We start from the raw sequence: 14,409 nt of genomic DNA on the forward strand, positions 1-14,409 counted from the left end.
AGAGAGAGAGAGAGAGAGAGAGAGAGAGAGAGAGAGAGAGAGAGAGATCAGGTCCCCTCACTTCATCCATTTTCAGCGCCACTCTCACTCTGTATCTTCTAAGCCTGCCCCCTAGCCCTACATCCCCATGTACTTCTGTCCTAATTGATCCCTCACCCAGTTACATTCACCCTCACCACCATCCCACTGGCACCAGCACAAATGTATCAGTCCTCCTGGGTGCCACACCCACCCCATCCCCATGAAAGGCCGTGTTCCCCTCCACCGGCCCCACACTGTCACCCTGTCTTCACCCAAATCTATCTGGGTGCTCCCCCCCCCGCACAATGTTCCACCCCACTCTGTCCCCATTCACCACATTTTCCTCTGGGGACAGTTACCTCGACAACACCCTTTGAGCTACCTTGTCCAATTCCACACATCCTCACAGTCGGCCCACCTACCCAAGCTGCTGTCCAGCCTTCCCGTCCCTTCTTTCCCCTTTCTTCTCAGCCCAGTGATCCCAATCTCCCCCTTCCTCTAGGTGCTGGGTCAGGGTGAGGAGCAAGGCCAGGGCAGGAGGGCAGGCTACCTGTCAGGCCATTCATGCTCCCATACCTAATTTTAGCAGCATTTTTGGTGGCTTGGCAAAGTGGGCCAGTAGCTCCCGCGGTGATTCCTCGGTTTCTGGGACACGGCTACGCTGGGTCAGCGGCAAAGTGGGGCAGATGGGGGCGGGGGAGCCAAGGACAAGGGCAAGGAGACAGCTTAGGGCTGCGTGTGTGTAGGTTACTCATGCTGGGGGCAGGTCTGGAGGTGAGGAAGGGCAGTGGCCACCTTGGCACCTGGGCAGCTGTGGGTACCAAAGCTTCTGAATGTGTAAAACAGAAGCTGCACGTGTTCCCCATCTGGAGGGGGGACGAGCCCCTCAGCTGCATGGGAACCTGTTGTTTCCTTCCTTCCCCTGTGTCCAGCAGAACAGGAAGGAGGGACAGAGGAGAATCCCTGTGGACCATGAGACCCCGTGTGAGCTCTTCCCCACCCCTGGAAGCCTTTCCTTGTGAACTCCCTGCTCCCACCTCTCCTGCCTTCTCACAGCCCGGGGGGTGACCACCTACTGTCTCTTGCAGCTGCCTGTGATGCTGCGGCTCCCTGTGGCCCCGCGGCCCCACGATGCCCCGAAGTCCCGTGTCCAGCGAGGAGGAGCGTCGCAGTGTGAGCGAGTGCCCCGAAGGGGGCTCCGAGTCCGACAGCTCCCGGGACGGCCCGGGCAGGGGACCCAAAGGGGCCCGGGGCCGGGCTGGAGGGGCTGGCATTAGCCTGGCCTCTGCCCGCCGCCTGCAGGGCCGCTCCATGTCCGTACCGGACGACGCTCACTTCAGTATGATGGTATTCCGGATTGGGATCCCAGATCTGCATCAGACTGTGAGTGGGGAGGGTCTGGATTCGTCTGGGAGGCACGAAGTTGGGCAGATGTAGGGACCAGGGTATGTCAGGGACAAGAGAGAAGGCCAGAGATCTTCTGCCTTCTGCCCCAGACCATAGGATGTATTGCTCTCAGGGGATGGGGGTGGCTGATTCTGCTTGGGGAAGATGCCACAGGAAGCAGAGGAATAGGTCCTAAGCAACTCTCCCCTCCCTCAGAAAGGCTCGCCTCCCTTCTGACCTTCTGCACCCTCTCATCCCTACCCCAGAAATGTCTGAGGTTCAATCCGGATGCCACCATCTGGGCTGCCAAGCAGCAAGTCCTGTGTGCCCTGAGTGAAAGCCTCCAGGACGTGCTCAATTACGGGCTGTTCCAGCCAGCATCCTCCGGCCGGGATGCAAACTTCCTGGAGGAGGAGAGGCTGCTTCGAGAATACCCCCAGTCCTTTGAGAAGGGCGTACCCTACCTCGAGGTAAGGGGCACCCCTGTTTTTGGTGTGCCCTTCTCTCTCCTCCACTCTCCTCCCAAGACACCCACCTTCTCCAACTGAGTCATGAGGGCTCCAGGAACCCCCAAGGGCCGTGACATCTTCTGATGAATTTCTACCTGGTGGTGCTCTTTGAAAGGAGAGCCCTGGAATTGCAGGATTCTAGAGCTAGGTGTCACAGTGGTTAGAGCAAGAGAGTGCCAGGCCTGGGGATGGAGCCCTTGGATTAGAGACGAGGCAATGGTGGGGAAAAGGGTCATGAGCCTTGTTCGAGATCAAAGAAGTAAGAAGGGCACAAAGCCAAGGCTTTCTCCCCTACTCCCCACTGTCCTTGGGGAGCTGAAGGACACTCCCAACTTCAGTGGGATTAGATGAAGTCCCTTAATCTCTCTGGGCCCCTGTCTCTTTCTGTACATGTAAAAGCAGAGGTTGGAATGGGTGGTCCCTCTGGCCCCTTCTCACTGGCACATGAGCCACATCCAGTCCCCTGGTCCCAGGTCCTCCCATGGCCCGTCCCCCCAAGGTTCTCCTCACCAGGTGACAGTCTGCTGCCATATACCATTCCAGTTACCCATTGTGGCCAGGACAAGAGCGCACAAACTGATTGCTGGCCCCTGGTGTCCCAGAACACTTCATGCTCTCCCTGAGCCTTCATTTTCAAGGCTCTCCCGGCCCCTGTGTCTGTCATGGAAAGCCTCAGGGCTGTCTCTCTCCCCTCATCTCACCCTGGGGACCCACATCTCTGCTCTTCTTTGCCTGACATACTTTACTTGCCTGTCCTGAGCTGGGGACAGTGCAGGGGCTGAGGGGCACTTCCTTTCCCCTCCCCCCTCATCCCCTGCTTGTTCCCCAGGCTTGGGCTTCCTCTCTATCTGACTGTCTCCCTAACTCTGCCTCATGTCTCTTTCTCTAACTTCACCTCCCACTCTGCCTCAGTTCCGATACAAGACCCGGGTTTACAAACAGACCAATCTGGATGAGAAGCAGCTAGCAAAACTCCATACCAAGGTGAAAGAAAGGGACTTTGTCTCCATCATCTACTTCTGTCCCTGTGATGCTTCTAACCACCCTCCCATATTTCCCCTCATCTCCTCCCTCCATATGTGAGCCTCAGAATTTCTCAGGACTCCCCAAGTTCTTCTAATCAATTACGTGGCTTTGTGTCTAGTGCTTGACAAACTTAAAAGTACTCTAGACGTAGGAGCCATTATTCTTTCCTGGGAATCTCCACAGTCCCTTCCCCCATCTCTCTTCATCCCACTGGTGGCCTTCTCCCTTGAATATTTACATTCCCCACTGCGTCTGCTGTGTTCTTCACCTGACAAGCCATATTTCTCAAGAACCCCGATGTCCTTCCTCCTGCACTTCCCTATCTGTCTATCTAGCTAGCTATGTCTGTCTATGTCTGTCTGTCCATCTATCTGTCTGTCTGTCTATCTTTTGCTGTCTGTCTGTCTATCTTTCTATCTCTCTACATTCCCTATTTCTCTTATATTGCAAGAGGCTGGGATGGGGGTGGGGAAGAGGGTAACAGCTGTGAGTCCCACTTCAATTCCTCAAGTAAAAGTAAGCTCCTTGAGGGCAAGGAATATTTCATTCTTGTCTTTGCCCAGCTCCTAGGACACTGTCTTGCATATATTCAGTATTTAATAAATGCTTGTTGAATTACTGAATTGAGTTACTGGCCACCATATCCCTCCTATGACCCCACCATATTCCTTCCTCATCTCATGGTTCCTCCAAGCATCCTCTGTTGACCCCCCCATAGCCTTCTTTTTTGACCCCTTACTTCTTATCCTGGAGCACTCCATTCTTATCCCTTATCCTTATCCCCTCCCTAACCATTCCCCATTTCATCTCCCTAAGCTTCTCCTCCTCCCTGAAAGGGACAGGCCTGGGGATTCTGGAGTCCACCAGAGAAGGGAGGTAGAGGATGTCTGACATTGGGACACCCTATGTCTCCTACCTCCCTCCATCCTTTCCCCAATCTCTGTGCATTATCCCCTACTCTTCCATGTCCCTAAGTATATTGTTCTCTCTCTCTCTCTCTCTCTCTCTCTCTCTCTCTCTCTCTCTCTCTCCCTCCCTCCCTCTCTCTCTCTCCATGTCCTGACCTAGACCGGGTTGAAGAAGTTTCTGGAGTATGTACAGCTTGGCACATCTGACAAGGTGGCAAGACTGTTGGACAAGGGGCTGGACCCCAATTATCATGACTCCGACTCAGGAGGTATGATCTCTCGGGTGCTGGGGATACAGGGGTGGTGGCTGGGTAACTGGGGGCTTGGAACTTGGGGGCTAGGAATCTAAGATGAGGAACAATAGGGAGATTCAAAGGTTCGCACCAGAAATTGAGCATCTCGTCCTAGAGGATTGGGGTGGAGGGCATATTGAAAGACTAGGAGGGTTAGGAATGTAGAGGACAAAGGAGTCCTGGGGATTGAGGTGAAGGAGTTCTGAGAGGTTAAGGGGAGCTGCAGGATTGGTAGGTTAAGGGTTGAAGTGTGGGGAGATTACAGGTGGCAAAAGCTTACAGGCTAAGGTGTTAGGAGGCACAACATTTCTGAAGATCTGGAAGCTTAGGAATTCTGGGAGTTGGGGAGTAGACGACTGGGGTTCTGGGAATCAAGGGAATGGATTTTAGAGGCCAGATGACTTGAGGGTCTGGGGTATTTAAGATAAAATTTAGGGGAGGAAATGATAGCAATAATTAAATATTTGAAGGGGATAGTTGGGGGATGAAGCCAGGCTCTGTAAGCCTAGAGGCAAATATAAGAGCTGTGAGTGATGGTTACAGTGGGAGATGAGTCTTATAGTGAGAAGGGGAGGTGGTGTGGGATGGCCCCTCCCAGGAGGGTTTCAAGTGGAGGTCAGCTGACCACTTCTCAAAGGTTATAGAGAGGACTCCTGTTCATTGATGGGGTAGACTAAATAGCCTTTGGGGTTCCTTCTAATTTGAATGTTCTGTGATTCTAGATTTGGGGAATTGAGGGAGATGGGGAAAGGTTGTAAGGGCTACAGGCTCAGGAGGTCTGAGGATGTGGAGGAACTGGGGAATTCTGGGTGGTTAAGGGACTAAAGGATATGGAGATTTGGTGGTTTGGCAAAAGTCAGAGAACTGGGCCATTGCTGAGATCTGGGGGGCCGGAAGACTAGGACCAGGAGTTTATGATTTGGGGGACAGGAGACAGAGGCTGGAGGAAGGAGGTCAGGGAGCTAAGTGGGCTCTGGGCTCAGGTGACCCTGAGGTGGAAAGAATGGAGGAAGAGGGGACAGACTGAAGGACATGAGCATACCCCTAACCCTTCCTCAGAGACTCCTCTGACGCTGGCAGCCCAGATCGAGGGCTCAGTGGATGTGATCCGAACTCTCTGCTTGGGTGGAGCCCACATCGACTTCCGGGCTCGGGATGGAATGACAGCACTCCATAAGGCTGTATGTGCCCGGCATTGCATGGCCCTCACGGTGAGACCCCGCTCCACATAAGTAGACCTCCAGAAATATTAGTCCTTCCACAAACATGGCCCATTCAGACTTCCTAGATATTCCCCTGAGACCCTTTCAGCAGGTCCTTCTGGAAAGACTCCTTCAACAAAGACCCCTCCAACAGAAAACTGAAGGACCCCCAAGGAACTCTCCCAAAGAGAGATTACCCTGAAAGATTCCCCACAGATCCTTCAGAGGCTTCACAGAGAAATGCTCCAACAGAGACCTTTCCAAGTTCTTCATAGATCTCCCCAGAGATGCTCTGAAATATCCATTCTTCACTCCCACTTCCAAAGGAAGTACCAATCTCAAATTAACCAAGACCCCAGAGATGTCCTAATGAAGACCCTCCACAGTCTCCTCAGAGATTCCCCCCAAAGGGAAGCCTCTCAAAGGACTATTAAAATACCCCCAAATAGGGCATGTCAACCCCGACCTCCCTTAGGCAGTCCCTCAAAGGGCTCTGCCTTGCCCCTGGGATACCCACTCCCTCTCCAAGCCTTGCCTATACCACTACACAGACCCAAATAGCACTCATCATGCCTTAACTGTTTAATGGCCCCTGAGCTTCCTGGCTCCTCTTGGGACAGCCCCTTCCTTCTTAGGGCAGCTCTGTTTTCCAGGATGCAGCCGCACATCCCTAACATCAGATTCTGTCCACTGCTCTTCTTTCTGCCCCTCATCCTGCCCACTGGGGCCAATCAGAACCTGGCTGAGCCGTCTTCCTGGGGATAGCCCTTTGAATATCTGAGCCTGGCAATCACGTCCTTCTGGAGGCTGTTCTTCTCTGGATGAAATGTTCCAAGCCCTTGGGTTGAGCCTCCTGTGCCATAACCCGGTCCTGATTGCCCTCCTCTCTCGGTCCAGCTTCCTCATACACATACCAAGTGGTAGACTTGGCTCAGAGGAGACAAGCCCACATGTTGTCCCACCTCTAAGGGCTCCTCAGCCTCCTGGGCTGCTTTGCCTCCAGACAGCCTCAGTATGAGCTAGGGTCTACTGGACCTGTCCATCTTCACATTCCCATTTGTACTTAGGAGGCTGAACCAACCCAGATTGTTCTCACACACCCCAGGGCCTCTAAATGCCTAGATATGCTTTCTCCCAGCTCCTCTTCCCTGAAGCAATCTTCCCCGACTTCCTCACCCCTGAGTCCCAGCACAAATACTCCCTGTAGTTGAAAGAACACTATAGACCATTGGGAGAGGAAGGTCCAAATCACTCCTTATTTGATGATCTTGGACCAGTCTCTTGTCCTCTTTGGAGTCACATTTCCTCTTCTCTAAAATGGAAGGATTGGATTAGATCCTGTCTAAAGGCCCCTTCTCATCTCTGGCTGTAGTGAGGGCTTCCCAGGGGGCAGCCTCTGATTCCTCTTGTCTCCCCTTGTCTTCATTTTTTGCCCTCTATTTTATCCCTTATGCTGCATCGTGGGATCAAACACCCACAACTATAGAATTACAAGACCCCGAGGCTAGGAATGTTGGAACCAAGAGGGTCCTTGGAGCAGAGCAGAACTGGGAGGGGCTTAGAGCAAAGAATGGGCTGGAGAGGGGCTGGGCTGGAGCTTAGAACACAAGAATGTCAGAGCTGGGAAGAAGAGCCTCAGACCAGCACATAAGAGCTGGGAGGGATCCTAGAACACAGATGTCAGAGCCTAGAAAGGCCTTAGAAGACCCAGTACCATGACATTAGAACTGGAATGGGGCAGAGAGACCCTCTAGTCTGACACTCGTTTTGAAGAATAAGAAACACAGTCAGTGGGGCGGTTAGGTGGCACAGTGAATAGAGAACCGGCCCTGGAGTCAGGAGGACCTGAGTTGAAATCCAGGCTCAAACATTTAACACCAAAAAAAAAACAAAAAACTAGCCATATGACCTTGGGCAAGTCGCTTAACCGCAATTGCCTTACTCCAAAAATTGCCCCCTCCAAAAAGAAACACAGGCAGAGACAAGGAAAGTGCCCCTTTCCTGGTCACACAGGACACTCTGGCCAAAGCAGGACTAGACTCCAGGTGTCCCCCAAGCCAACAAGCATTTATGAATCACTTACGAGGTGCACCAAGGTCTGGGGACACCAACAGAATTATATAGGCTCACAGATAAGTACAGCCTGGTGTACCAGTGCCTGGTGCACAAACTCTCAAGCACTCTGGGGAGCTGAAGATGGGAGATGGCTGTTGGCAAGGAGGGCTTCCTATAGGAGGTAGCTACCGAGCTGTACCTGGAAGGGTAGCTTAGATTTTCAGTACGCAGACATAAGGCAAAACTTTCTTGGCAGAATTTTAGAATAGATTATTTAAAAGATGGTCAATGAGTGTTTAGAAAGGGACATACTGATCACAGCCCACGTGGTTTCTTCATGACAGGGGCATAGCAGGTGAACTTCATTTCTTTCTCTGACAGGGTTACTAGCCTGCCAGGTCAGGGGAATGCTATAGGTACAGAGTAAGCAAAGCATTTGATAAAACCTCTCCTGCTGCTCTTATAGAAGGAATGGAGAGACGTGGGCAGGGCCATCCTGCAATTACTTGGAATGGGAGCTGTTTGCATGGCTGGACCCAAAGTGTGGTCAGTAATTTGCTGTCATCTTGGCAGGAAGTCTCTTTCAATAGAGAGTTCCAGGAATCTGAGCTGCTTAACATTTTTACAATGGATTTGATGGAAACGTGAATGACATGCTTATCAGAATTGCAGATGGCGAAAAGCTGGGAGGGGTAGCTAACACATTGGAAGACAAAGTCTTTTTAAAAGACCCTGCCTCATTTCAATAAGATAAACTTTAGAAGAGATCAATACAAAGTCTTACACTTTGGTTCAAAAAATAAACTTCCCAAGCATAAGAGGGTGGAGGGTTGGCAATATTGCAGTTCATCTGATAGAGATCTGGGAGCTTTTGGGAAGTGAGATTTTGGCTAGAGTGTCATCCCAGTGACACATGGCAAGCCCACCAGACTACATTCAGAAAGATGGAATGTGGCCAGTGCTCTAAGTGAGGACAATCCCCGGACTCTGCTCCACTCACATCCCATCTATACTATTGTGCTCCATTCTGGGCATCTCTTTTTAGGAAAGATGTCGATAAATCAAGCATCTTGATGGCCGCCATGATGGTCACAGGCTTGTCAGGGTCACTTGAAGGAGCCAGGGACACCTAGCGTGGAAAAGAGAAGACCTGAGGAGGACGTGGCTGTTGTCTTCAAGGATCTGAAGGGCTATCAGTGGGAAGAGGGTTTAGATTGGTTTTGCTTGAGCCCAGAGGGCAGAATCCAGGAGCATGGAGAGAAGCCCTATGAATACAGAAAATCTCTGCCTCAAGTCAGGTCAAACTTTCTAGCTATTAGAGCTACCAAAGAATAGAAAGGGCTGCCTCCCAAAGTCATATGTTCCTCCTCCCTTGAGATCCTCGAAGCTGTCAACAGGCTGCAGTGATGGGCTGAATGAAATGAGCAGATCAATGTAAATTACTGCCTACACTTGGGCTCAAAAAATCAACTTCATGAGTGGAAGATGTGGGCTGAATTTAATAAGATGACATTTAATAGAAATGTAAAAGCCTACATTTGTTTGAAGTCATCTGCACAAGTACAGGATGGGGGGGGTTGTGGCTAGATAAGAATTTAGGGGAAAAAGACCTGGGAGGTTCTAGGGGAGCTGGAGCTGGAGCCAGTCATCACTTCAATAGCAACCCAAAAACCTAACAGATTTTGGGTTGTGTAAAGAGAATGTTGGTATCTGGAGTCAGGGAGGTGATAGTCCCACCAGACTCTGCCCTTCTCAGACCACATGGAGACAACTGTGTGCAGTCCAGGGTGCCATGTTTTAGATAGGATGTGGACAAAGGGGATTGCATTCAGAAGGAAACCAGGAAGGCAAGATAACTAAAGATAGTGCCATGGGAGGGTCAGCTTACAGATGAGAAGTCTTAGGGGACAGGTGGGAGCTGCCTTCAAATATCTGACCCCAAGGGCCAGAATGAGGAGAGAGAGTTCATAGCATATCAAGAAAAACTTTCTATCAACTACAGCTATTCATAAGTGGTACAAGTTAAAGTCAGGGAGTAGATATCTTTTACATTTTCTGCTAATTTTATTTTTTTCAGTGAACAAAAATCCACCTTCTCTCCTTTCCAGCTGCTGGTCGGAGGAGTTTCCTCACCAGAGAGCTTCCTAGACTGATGAGATAATAAGTCTGGATTGGGCAAGATGGTCTTTGAAGTCCCTTCAGCTTTAGAAAATAAGATTCTCAGGATTGGAATTCAGATCTTCTGACTCTAATTCTGCTGTTCTTTCTGCTAAATTAGCCCAAATCCAACCTTTTCATTTTAGTGATGAGGAAATAAGGGAGGATTGAATGCTTTAGAGGATAAGGGAAAGGAAGATGATGATTTAGGTACAAAAACCAATGGCACACCAGTCCAATGTAGACAAATCAGGATGAAGAAATCGACTCTGAAAGGGTCAGTCCTAGCATGGCCCACCCTTCACTCTGTGCCCATAGGCCCTTCCCCTCCTTGTTCCCAGGCTGATCCCCGGACAGAGCCAAGACTAGAATCTAGGACCAGTGTTCATTTCATTGTATCTTTGTGGTCTCCTGGTCCAACACTTACTTTTTACAGATGGAGAAACTGAGGCCAGGGAGGGGCATGGATCCTAAGAGTTAGATCTGGAAAAGACCTTAGGGATCAAGTAGTCCAAAACCCTCCCTCCCATTTTACAGAAGAGGAAACTGAGGCCCGCAGCAGTTCAATGACTTGGCTATGATTATACAAATAGTAAATTAGCTGAGTTGGAATTTGAATCTAGATCCCCCATCTCCCAAACTTTGGCTCTTTCCACCATGCCATGTTACCCCCTTTGCTCAAGGTCACTTTAGGGAACACCTAGTCCTTCCCACTCATCTTCCGAGGTCCAGAGCCAGAGTTTGAACCTGAGTGTCGTGAGTTCCAGCCTGGTCCTCCCATGCCAGTGAAATCCTGCCCCCAGTGCGTTGGCTCATTCCTGTCTCTCTTCTCAGGGAGAGTCAAGGGTTTGCATTAACCTGTAACCTCCTGTCTGTATGTTTCCTCTTTCCAGGCTCTGCTGGATCTTGGGGGATCCCCCAACTACAAGGACCGCCGGGGGCTGACTCCCTTGTTCCACACGGCCATGGTGGGTGGAGATCCTCGATGCTGTGAGCTCCTGCTCTATAATAGGGCCCAGCTGGGCATCGCGGATGAGAACGGTTGGCAGGAAATCCACCAGGTCTGGAATCCAGGGCTCCGTGGGGGGCAGAGACTGGGGAGGAAGCCAGAGGGAAGGGGCTGATGGCCAGGAGCACTGATGGCGTGAGACTGGAGGCAGACGCCTGTGTCCCTGAGATTGGCGTGGTGTGTGGAGATGTCTGGGGCTCTGGGGACCCCGGGAATGGAGTTAATAGGGAATGGATGCCTGGGTCTCTAAAGACTGGAGGGAGTTTCTGAAAGGACTTTCTTCACTTCTCTTCCCTTTCCCTGATGCCCTGCTCAGGCCTGCCAGAGGGGTAACTCCCAGCATCTGGAACACCTGCTGTTTTATGGGGCCGAGCCAGGTGCCCAGAACGCATCCGGGAACACGGCCTTGCACATTTGTGCTCTCTACAACAAGGTCAGTCTTTGCAGGGACCTCTCCATCTCCCTCTCCTGCTCCTCTGTGGCCCCCCCACACACCCCCTTGCCTTCCGGCCCAGCCCCTCTCTCTGGGTCTTTCCCTGTGCCACCTGCAACAATCCACCCTCCACCCACAACCAAGAAGCATGTGCAGGCAGCTCTCTGCTGTGTACTCGGGGGGGGGGGGGATGGCAGACGTCTGCTTCAGTCCTTGTCCACAAGTTTACAAGAGAGTGAGAAGAAGCGGGCTGTGCTCAGTGAAAGGCTGTAGGTGTTGGGGGAACATTAACAGCTCACAGAATCAGGGGAGTCAGAGCTGGAAGGGCCCTTCAAGCATGGAACATCAGAGTCCTCAGAACAGATTCAGTTCTTTCCTCATCTTACATTTGAGGAATGTAGGAATTTGAGGAAACTGAGGCTCAATTTGGGGCAGGACCCTCCTGGGCATCCCACAGTGGGATCCCTGGTCCTACTGATGGTCCAGGCTTCTTGGATCCTGGGGGTCTCTGGGACCTCGCCAACGTTTGCTGAGGCTCTCCTCAGCCAGCGAAGACCCCAAGCCTTCCCAAGAGAGTCTCAGCAGTCTGGACCTCCGCAGATCCCAGGAGTCCCTCTCTGCTGCCTTGGCTCTTCTTGCCCATCATGACCTCCCACAAATCATCCCGAAGGAATCTGCCATCCCTAGGGAGGTCTGCCTGCTGGGGCTGCACTTGGACTACCTAAATGATGAGGCAGCTCCTGCCTTCCCTAGTTAAAGGAGTGCTCCCATAAGAGTAGGCACTCGCAGTGTCCCAGAATCCTAGAATTGATGCAGCACCGGGGACTTCAGCAGGCATCTAGGCCACCCTGAGAAAAGATCATCTAGTCTTCACTCGCACACCTCCAGTGATGGGAAGCTCATCACCTCCTCCACTTTGGAGCAGCGATGAGGAAATTTTTCCTTATATCAGCCTGACATTTACCCCCCTATGCCTTGTCTTCATCGATCCTAGGTCTGTCCTCTGGAGCCAGTCCCATCCCTCCCTCTTTCCTCTGGTAACTCTCCACATTCACCAAGCATGGATCTCCCCTCTTCCCCCTAGTCTTCTCATCTTCCCCAGTTCCTGTGAGGGCACAGCATCCCATCTTGTCCTCGTCCTGGCCTTTGTCCCCCATGAGTTCCCTCGGACTTATTGAGGTCTTTCCTCTAATGTGCTGCAATACTCCAGAGGAGGGTCTGAGCAGAGAAGGGGACAGTGGGCCCACTACCAGCCCCACCATGTTCCAAACATTATGTTTCTCTTCTTGCTGCCTAAGATCGTGTCACTCCACTTGGCCTTTACATTCCAGTCTTGTAGCAGATTGAACTTGTGATCTACTCAGATCTTTGGGTCTTTTTCTCATGGCCTGGAGAGGCAACTGTTGGCATTAGTGGTCAGGAAGACCTGAATTCAAATAATGCCTCAAACACTTATGACTGTGGGACCCTAGGAAAGTAATTAACAATATCTAACTGCCTTGCCGTCTTCATCTGTAAAATGGAGATAATCATAGCACTAGCTCTGAGGGTTGTGATGAGGGCCATGTGAGATCATATTTCTAAAGCTCTCAGCACAGTGCTTGGTACACAGCAAGAGCTCCATAGAAGCTGCCCTCCCCCCCATCCTTTATTTATATTTAACCCCAATGTAGACCTTAGACGTCATTTTATGAAACCCATTCTGTTGTTCTGTCCTCTTGATGTATTTTGGTTATACATTCTAAGATAAAAAAAATAAGGGCACAAGAGATCCCAGATGAATTCCATCCTTGGGTATTGAAAGGACTGGGGGATGTGGTTTGGGAGAGCAGGAGACCTACCCGGGAGCAGAGAGTGTTTCTGGATGGGAAGAAGCCCTGGGTGGTGAACCTGACGCGAGCTGGACCATAAGTCCCAGAGCTCAGCATTCCGGAGGTGCTGGTTGAACAGCTCAAAGGCAGGGGCTGTTCCAGGAGCCAGGCTGGCTTCATCCGCCTGAACCTCATTTCGTTTTCTGACTGTTTCCAAACCTACAGAGGAATGCCGGATATTGTGATTTACTGAGATTTGAACACGGCATTTGAGAAAATACCTCAAACTGTTGTTGTTGGAAAAGATGGAGAGATGTAGTCTAGGAAGATGAACTTGAAGCTGGCTTCATAGCCAGACCCAATGGTTCGATGTTACCTGGATGGGAAGTCTGCAGTGGAGTGCCACAGGGATCTGGGCCAGGCCTTGATGCATGCTTATCTCCATGGAGGATCTGAGAATGACACAAAGCCAACATACTGGGTGCCTAAAGTAAGACTCAAAAAGATCTTGGTGGGGTATGAGCCTTGGGCCCAATCTAATAAGATGAAATTCAGTAGGGATAAATGTAAGGCCTTACCCTTAGGTCTGAAACACCAGTTTCACAAGCCTTTGGTTTGAAAATCACCAAAAATTTTAATTCAAGCTCAATACTTACCAGGGGAAGGAGGGAAGAAGCATTAATTAAGCACCTACTGTGTGTCGGGCACTGTACTAAGAGCCTTACAAACATCTCATTAGATCCTCAGAACAAGCCTGCAAAGCAGGTGCTCCTGTTCCACCATTTTTCAGTCCTCTCCCACTCTTTGTGACCCCATTTGAAGTTTTCTTGGCAAAGACACTGGAGTGGTTCGCTATTTCCTTCTCCAGCTCATTTTACAGATGAGGAAACTGAGGCAAGCAGGGTGAAGTGACTTGCCCAGGGTAACACAGCTAGGAAGTGACTGAGGCAAGATTTGAGCTCATGACAATGAGTCTTCCTGACTGTATGCTCAGTGCTCTGCACTGCACCACCTAGCTGGTATCACTGTCCCCATTTAGTAAAGGGGGAAACCGAGGCAGGTAGAGGTTAAATGGCTTGCCCAACATCACACAGCTCGTGGGTGTCTCAGGCTGGAATTGAATTTCCTGACTCCAACCCCAGCCTGACTCTATCCACTGGGCCTAGTGCCATGTAGCAGCCCCCAAAGCTCAGTGATTGGAGCTTGCATGAGCAGGGACGTAGCTTCCAGGAGTAGTGAAGCAACAGTCCCACTGTCCTCATCAGACACACCTCTGAAGCATCAGGCTCAGCCCTTGGGGCCAGGTGTAGGAAGGATACTGATTGGCTGGAGAATGTCCAGAGGGCAGCAAGAAGGGCCCTGACATCATGCCAAGGGGATCAGTGAAGGGCATTGGGAACAAGTGGAGATTCAGGGGAACAAGGTAGCTGTCTTCCTGTATTTGAAGGGCTGTCATGTTGAAGGATGATTGTATTTGTTAAAGCTGACCTGAGAGATGCAATGAGCAGGAATTGCAAACTTAGTCTTAATGTCGAGAAAAACTTCCTAGCAACTGGAGCTATCCAGAGGTGGAAGGGCCCCTGCAGGCAGTGAGCTCCC

The 14,409-nt window shown here is 50.9% G+C and overlaps 1 protein-coding gene across 2 annotated transcripts in view; it reads left to right on the forward strand.

The window, feature by feature from the left end:
* Window positions 1-151: 151 nt before the first annotated feature.
* The window catches only part of LOC138170848 (SH3 and multiple ankyrin repeat domains protein 1-like), a 45,569-nt gene continuing 31,311 nt past the window's right edge, over window positions 152-14,409 (forward strand). Inside the window, exons 1-7 of one of the 2 annotated variants that reach the window (XM_069100354.1) lie at window positions 152-1,404; window positions 1,674-1,877; window positions 2,829-2,900; window positions 4,011-4,119; window positions 5,203-5,354; window positions 10,451-10,618; window positions 10,883-10,999. In XM_069100354.1, coding sequence (XP_068956455.1) covers window positions 1,153-1,404; window positions 1,674-1,877; window positions 2,829-2,900; window positions 4,011-4,119; window positions 5,203-5,354; window positions 10,451-10,618; window positions 10,883-10,999 — 1,074 coding nt within the window. In that variant the 5' untranslated portion in view covers window positions 152-1,152. The remainder of the gene's footprint in view (window positions 1,405-1,673; window positions 1,878-2,828; window positions 2,901-4,010; window positions 4,120-5,202; window positions 5,355-10,450; window positions 10,619-10,882; window positions 11,000-14,409) is intronic. The other variant, XM_069100353.1, reaches the window with a different exon arrangement.

Source organism: Petaurus breviceps, unplaced genomic scaffold, assembly GCF_028583685.1.
Source record: "Petaurus breviceps papuanus isolate PSGF00001 unplaced genomic scaffold, PetGlider_PUasm1.0 398, whole genome shotgun sequence".
Classification (NCBI taxonomy): domain Eukaryota; kingdom Metazoa; phylum Chordata; class Mammalia; order Diprotodontia; family Petauridae; genus Petaurus; species Petaurus breviceps.